Here is a 7,357-nt window from a genome sequence, read left to right as displayed (position 1 = left end):
AATTCTAGAGTTTACCATACACATAAGAAAAACTTAGGTTAATTTCAACAGGATAATATAGAGATTTATTAAATATTCCCCATATTCCCTTGACAAGCTTTTTATATTCTATGGGATTAAACATGGGTTGGGAACCTTGTTCATCTAGATATTAAAAGAAATGGGAGCTGTGATTGATGAGAACAGGAGACTTAAGCACCATAATTGGGCAACAGTTGTTCTAATTTAAGAGTAGAACCTGTAAATTATAAATCAGTGAACTTAACTTCTAATCCTGGCAGAACTCATAAAATCACAGAACTTGAGAATTGTTAAGGGATGCCAGTGGCCATCTCATATAGCCCATACACAAAAAAGAATTCCCTTTCTATAGAACATCTTACAAGTGGTCATCTAGTCTCTGTTTGGAGGCAGCTAGGTAGTGAAGTAGAGAGAATGCTGAAACTGGAGTCAGAAAGACCTGAATTCATATATGGCCTCAGATACATAGTTGTGTGACCCTGGGCAAGTCACTTAACTTCTGTTTGCTTCTGTAAAATAGGGATAATAATAGCATCTACCTCTCAGGGCCGTGGAAAGGATCAAATGAGATATTTGTAAAAGGACTGGCCCTTAGTGGGTGTTGTATAAATATTTATTCCCTTCCTTGTTAATCTGGAGAAGACAGGTAGCTCTCTTAAAGCTTTCATGAAGGAAGGGCTGCCATGTAAAGGAGAGATGAGGCAAATTTACTCTTGATTTACAAAAACCTTCCTCGCACTTAGAGCTATTCTAATGTGCATCTGGTTGCCTTGGGAAGGAGTGGTGAGTCATCTTCACTGAGTATCTTCAAGCAAAGGTCAGGTGACATCTTGGAAGCACAATGTGCAGGGGATTATTTCTTAAGTGGCAGGACCAGACAAGATAATGTCTGAGGTGGCATTTTGTAAGTGCCATGAATCTGGGACAGGCTGTAAGTCCACAGGAGGTTAGAGGAGGGGTGACCAGTAAAGACTACATGGAATATTTGAGCTGGGACTAATTTAAAACCTAAGGCATCCACTCCGACCAGAACAGTGTATGTCTTATTTGTCTGTTTGGTGCTAGCTTTTTGTAAGCATGTGGTCTAAGAATATTACCAGATAACTCTGCCTCTGCCTCCTCCATACAAAGATGCAGCTTTGGACAAATGTTTTTTCCACCTGTGGTTTAGGATTAAAAAATGCTTCGGCTCATAATAATGCAAAAGATTCTTTGGTGGACTTGGGGTAGTGAATACACCAAATTCTTCTTCCAGTAGCCAGAAGAGTGCCAAGCAATTAGTGAACACTCAATAAATATTAAGTCATTACATCCTTCTCATAGGGTTGTTGTGAAGATAAAGTGCTTAGAACAGTGCCCAACACATAGTAAGGGCTTAATAAATTTTTCTTCCTTTCTCTTCCTCCCGGGCCACCAGCATATTTTAACCAGGGCCATAACGAAAAAAAAAAAAGGCAGTATGGTACAGTGGGTAGACAGCTGGCCTCGGAGCCCAATGTCCAAGCATGGATTTTTGACATTTCCTGTCCCTGTGACCCTGCCCAGTGCTCTAGGTATATAGTGCCCAGTATATCTGGAACCGAATTAAGATGAAGTAAAACATAGATAACATAACACTTTAAAAGTAAGTCAATATAAAGCCTTATGCATGAGTTAGAGGCCTCCATTTCTATTGGTTTGAGAGCACAGTTCTTCACATCTGTTTAAGACTCTAATTTGCAGGGAATGCCCACCAGCATTGGCAGAGCGAGTTTCCTCACCTGTGGAGCCCCCTATGCTAAGGAAATCACACGTTCAGTCCCTATTTCATAAGGGATAATAATGGTTACATAGGACGCAATCGGACCCGTGATGATTCTACGCCACCAGTCCTCATTTGAGTATATGCAGATCAGTTTTGTAGACTGTTCTTTAAAACAATTTGTCCCCTTCCGCTTTTTCCCCAAGGATTTCTTTTTAGTTTCCTGCTACAGTCTAGAAGGTGGGTGGGTGTGTCTTCTCTTAGCGAAGCCCAAGATATTTTCCCTAGGGCAAACCACAGCACTAGACACTTGGTTGTGTCCCAGATTATTCCCCATTGTGGTTCAGGAAGCGCAAAATGAAAATTTCTTTTGGGAAATCGCCGGTCAGCAGAACATAAAATCTCTCACTCTGGGTGTCTTCCTCAACCATATGGGTTTTCGAGGAGGTGACAGTTAACAGGAATACCACGCTTTTCTAAGAAATTGTAAACGGATTGGGGATGGGGTGGGGATTCCTCCCCATCTGGTCTTTGTGTCGGGGGTAGGGCGGTTTGGGGGAGTGGAGAAGAAAGCAAAGTGCCATCTACCCCCATTCCCTCCCTGCTCCGAGCATCCAGAGGCTGGGGGGCAGCTCACAGTCCCCAGTCGTCCCCGCCCCTCATTCTCTTTGCAGGAGGGCGGGTTGGCGCGTGCCGCAGGGAAGCCGCCCGGGGTCCAAGACAGCAGCATCTGCGGCTACGCCCTAAATCCCTTGGGGACACCTCGCGCCCCTGCAGCTTGCGCTCCGGTTACTCCCCGGGCCCTGGCTGCAGGTGAGGCCAGCAGCCACCCCCTCCGCCACCAGAGCCGCCGCCACTACCGGCGTGGCTGTGGCGGAGGCTGCTGCGGCAGTAGGTGTGTAGGGATGATCTCACTCGCCCACTCCGCGCCAGGAGGAGGAGGAGAAGGAGGAGCTGGAGCAGGAGCGGGAGGAAGCCCAACTTCCGGGTAGTAGGGCGGCACGGCACCGGCATCTTTCTTTTTCTACCCCCCGGGCAGCCCCCTCCCCTCGTTTTCCCCCCTTCTCGCCCTTCTGCCTTCCCCCCACTCCCCGCCGCCAACATGAACAGCTCGGACGAGGAGAAGCAGCTGCAGCTCATCACCAGCCTAAAGGAGCAAGGTGAGAAGGCCACCCGCGGGGAGGGGGCGGTGGCTGCTGCTGCAGCTGCCCACCAAAGGGTGGGGGAGGGGGGAAGGTAGGGCGGGAGAGCTAGAGAACGCCCAGCCCTGGGCAGGTGGAAGCCGGGGTGTGTGTGTGTGTGCGTGTGTGTGTGGGGGGGGGGTAGGGGGGTTGTGTGTGAACTGCCTGCTCCCCTTCCACCCGGCCTTCTGCTGGGGAGGGGAGCTCTGAATGCTCAGCCTCGATCCCTGGGAGCCTTATCCCATGGCCAGGGACTGTGGGGTTCTAACGCCCTAGCCCAGAAAAATGCAGAGCACTGGGGGAGGCGTCCGGAGTTGGGGGGCCAGGGGCCCGGGCTGCCGTGGATTGGGCGGGACAAAGACACGAAGACACGTGTGATTGCCCGCTGCCCTGCATTGGTATGGGCGGGGAGGGTACCTTTAGATGAATATTGCCTGTCTTTCCAAGCCCTCCCTGAACCCCACTCCCCAGATACAGTAGCGCCCAGGCCTGCCAGATTTCTCCTGGTCCTTTCCATCTTTTTCTATTCTGGCTTGGACTGGTTTCCATTCTCTCCCCCTCCCCCATTTCAAAGCTAGGTCATGTTTTCCAGGCCAGAAGATGTTTTATCACTTACCATTTTTAGCAACTTATTAGACAGTAGGTCAACATCCAGCTATGTGGGGATCTCAGTTTTTAGCAAGGTCAGCTGCTGATAACAGAGTAAGTGTGTGGATTTACTAATCAGTGCATACTGTTTTGTGGGTTTTAACCAGTCTTTCTTACAGATTAAAAAAAAAAACCTTCAAGATAATCAAATGTTATTTAAAATTAAAACTGTCAGCCAATGAGTATGGGCTTTATACTCCAAACCCTTCTCCCAACCCAGATTGGCCTGTGTAAGTGATTTCCAAGAAAAAATGTAATGCAAATTCAGGAAGTGAGAGTTTATAGAAATGTACATTTTTTCTAGATGACTATTGACTGGAAGGCAGGGTCTATTCCTTCACTCCTCCAAATCACTCACTGGCTGTGTCCTTGGTAGTCACTTAATCTCTTTAGGTGTCCATTGCCTCATTGGTAAAATAAGAATACTAATAGCTTACTTCCCTGAAGGCCAGAGATTAAACTAAATAACTTGTTAAGGCTCTTACAACTATGGAAACTGTGAGTGATTCTGTACAATCATATATGCAATAGCTTAAAAGTGTGGGATTGGGTCTCAAAAGCTCAGTGTTTCTCTTGTTTAATGACTTAACTAGGATTAATAGATCATCTCAGTTTCTCTTATGGATTGGTGAAGATGGATGGATGGATGGATAAGCATTTAAGTGCTTATTGTGTGCCACGTTCTATAGTAAGCACTAGGCATAAAAACAGGATAAGCAAGACAATCTCTGTCCTCAAGGAGCTTACATTCTGATAATGGAAGATAGACAACACATATACTTGAGGGGTGGCCAGGGAAGTCACTGGATTGGTGAGTGGAATCAAAGAGCAACTAATTGTTATACCTTTATTCATATAGAAAGTGTCTGTTTCTTTCTTGGTAACTCTGTTTTTGGGAGTTGTCAGGTTCAGAGAGGTTGAGGGAATTTCCCAGGGTCACATATGTTGGAGGAAGGATTTGAACCCAACTCTTCCTGACTCAAGTCCCACACTTTATTTTGCCCCTCCCCTTTCACATCCTCCAATAGTCATCTTTTTGGTTAGTTTTTTAAATCTGAAGAAACAGCTTAAAAGATTGCTGTTCCCTAATCAAGTCCTGCCTTTCATGACCCCTGGAACAGGTACCAGTTCTTTAAAGATCAAGTTAAATCTGAAGATAAGCCCTGTTTTGTTTTCTTTTGAACTTTTGCCTTTGGGATTCATTGCCATTTATTCATATATCTAACAAACATTTATTAAATGCCTCTTTTGTGCCATGTGTTATGCCAAACTATGGAGTAGGAGAATATGATTTTGTGAGGAAGGTAAGAAATATGTCTGACTGATTGTGATTTGCTCGTTAAAGGTAGGAGAATAGTGAGGTAAGGGCACAGTTTGCTGTAGTAATCCACAGTATTTTGCTATCGCAGTGTTTGGCAACAACCTAGACTATTAGACTTGAAAATGAGCTTAGAATTTAAAGGATCATAGGACTAAGAGCGGGAAGAGACCTTAGTCACATCACCTCATTTTATGAGGAGACATTCTTAGAGAAGCCAAGTCACTTGATCAAGGTCAACTAGAATCAGTGGTAAAGCTAGGCCTGGAAAACCATTTCTTGATTTGTAAAGTCACTGGTCTTACCTCTTGCCCTAGTGTTCAATAAATATTTGGTTGCTATATAAACAAGTATTCTTTGTACTTGGCTAAAGCTGAAACAATAGGTGTATTTTATTCTTGCACTAGGAACTCAGCCAGGGGCATTGTGCTATACTGCCTTTGTGACAAGGAACCCTAAACTGAGTAACTCATGAGCAACATTTTGTCCCTGAAACCTGTTACAGGAGGCAACTCGCAGATACAGATAACTTGAGAGAGAGAGAGAGAGAGAGAGAGAGAGAGAGAGAGAGAGAGAGAGAGAGAGATTCACAAAATGAACATATATTTACAAAATATCCCTAATAATAATAGCAGCATTGTATAGTGCTATGAGGTTTGCAAAATGCTTCGTGTGTGTGTGTGTGTATGTACACAATCTCATTTTATCCTCACAACCTTGGAGGTATCGTTATTATCCCCATTTTATAGATGAGAAACCTAAGACTGAGAGATGTTAGGGGATTTGCCCAGAGTCACAAACTAGAAAATCTCTGAGGTAGAATTCTAACTCAGGACTTGTTGACTCCAAGTCCTGCCCTGTGTAGTCCATCTCCCATAACACCTATATGGCTGCCTCTGTCTAATCCCTAATCCCAAGAGTTGTGTCTCATCATGCAACCTCAAGTTGGGAAAGACTGTGCTTGTTTCTAATCCCATCTGACCCTCTGACTTGCAATTTGACAGAAGTCATGAATCATTTTAGGGACTTGTTTCCTTGTTTCTAAGATGAAGAGCTTGTACCAGATGATCTCTTAAGCTTTAATCCTTTCAGCTCCATAATGTTATGGTTTTACGTTCTACCCCTTTAAAATTCCCTTTATAGGTCTGTCTGGTCAGTATTATAAGGCTAATGGTTTAGTCAACAGTTCTTTTCTTCATGAAGCCTATTGGGATCTCCTTTACATCCTTCTAATACCCTACCAGCCTAGAACTGACCATTTATTAACTGAGGGTGGGGCCTTTCAATATACAGCATATGTTGACCATGGAACTGTCCTTTTAGTGGGTCATCACAGCTGTATGAGTTCATGTTGACTATCTCTTTCCTTCCAGTTCACCAAATCTGCCTTCAGATTTTCCTCCTTCCCTCCCTCCATTCCCCCCTCCCTCCCTCCCTCTCTTTCTTCCTTCCTTGATTTTGTTTTTTTATCTGGGCATATGATTTCATTGATATCCAGAGGAACCTTTCTTCTGAGAAACCATTCCTCTACCAATGCAGTAGTGAATATTCTATAATTTGTAGTCTTACAATGCTGCCCAGGGTACTGAAATGTTTGGTAACTTGCCCAGGATCAAATAGTTTGTTTTTGTACTTGAACCCACATCCTCCTGACTTTGACCTCAGTTCTTTATTATCCACTATACCACAATGCCTCTTGTTTTCAGATTAAAGATTTATAAATTTGTGGGATGGACTATCTAGTTTGAACACTCATATCATAGTAGAAAAATAAAAAGTCAGGAATTGGCACTTGTAAACATAATGTCCCATCAGCCAAGACCATCTCCAGAGGTCATGGAGTGGCAAGGATACTTCTTGAAACCAGACTCCTTTGAAATGTATATCTACTTTTGAATCGTTCATACCTTTAGTCATTCAGGCATTAAGACCTTTTAATACAGAACATAATTTTTTAATCCAACTCCAGGAGTATAAATAGTAGGGGTGTGCTTGGTTCAGAGCTAAGTGATGATAGGTGACTTGATTTCATTAATTTTTCAATGCCATTTAACCTTATTGTTTGAGAAGCTATGGTTTTGAGATAGAAAAGGTGGGGGTAGAAGAGGTAACTTGAACATTCGAAGATGTAATGGAAAAAGCATTGAGTTAGAGTTGAGAGGCCAGAGTTTAATGACTTACCTAGGATTAATAGATCATCACTTTTTTTTGCTCTTGATTCTCTCATACATTTTTATCCATTTCCATGTTGTATTCATGAATGTGATAAACATTCTATCTTTGCTTGCTGTGTCACTTTGAACAAGTCACTTCAGAACTGGAAGGAATCTCAGAGATCATTACATCCAGCTCCCACCTGAAACATTTGTTGTTGTTGTGTCTTACTCTTTGTGACTCCATTTGGGGTTTTCTTGGCAAATATATTGGAGTGGTTTGCCATTTCCTTCT

The 7,357-nt window shown here is 43.6% G+C and overlaps 1 protein-coding gene across 3 annotated transcripts in view; it reads left to right on the top strand.

The window, feature by feature from the left end:
• Positions 1 to 2,455: 2,455 nt before the first annotated feature.
• Positions 2,456 to 7,357, top strand: part of SHTN1 (shootin 1) — a 115,528-nt gene continuing 110,626 nt past the window's right edge. For 2 of the 3 annotated variants that reach the window (XM_069099039.1, XM_069099040.1), the window contains exon 1: positions 2,456 to 2,922. In XM_069099039.1, coding sequence (XP_068955140.1) covers positions 2,865 to 2,922 — 58 coding nt within the window. In that variant the 5' untranslated portion in view covers positions 2,456 to 2,864. The remainder of the gene's footprint in view (positions 2,923 to 7,357) is intronic. The other variant, XM_069099041.1, reaches the window with a different exon arrangement.

This window comes from Petaurus breviceps, unplaced genomic scaffold, assembly GCF_028583685.1.
Source record: "Petaurus breviceps papuanus isolate PSGF00001 unplaced genomic scaffold, PetGlider_PUasm1.0 37, whole genome shotgun sequence".
NCBI lineage: Eukaryota > Metazoa > Chordata > Mammalia > Diprotodontia > Petauridae > Petaurus > Petaurus breviceps.
Note: the sequence above shows the minus strand (reverse complement) of the source record. Positions and strands in the feature narration are given on the sequence as shown.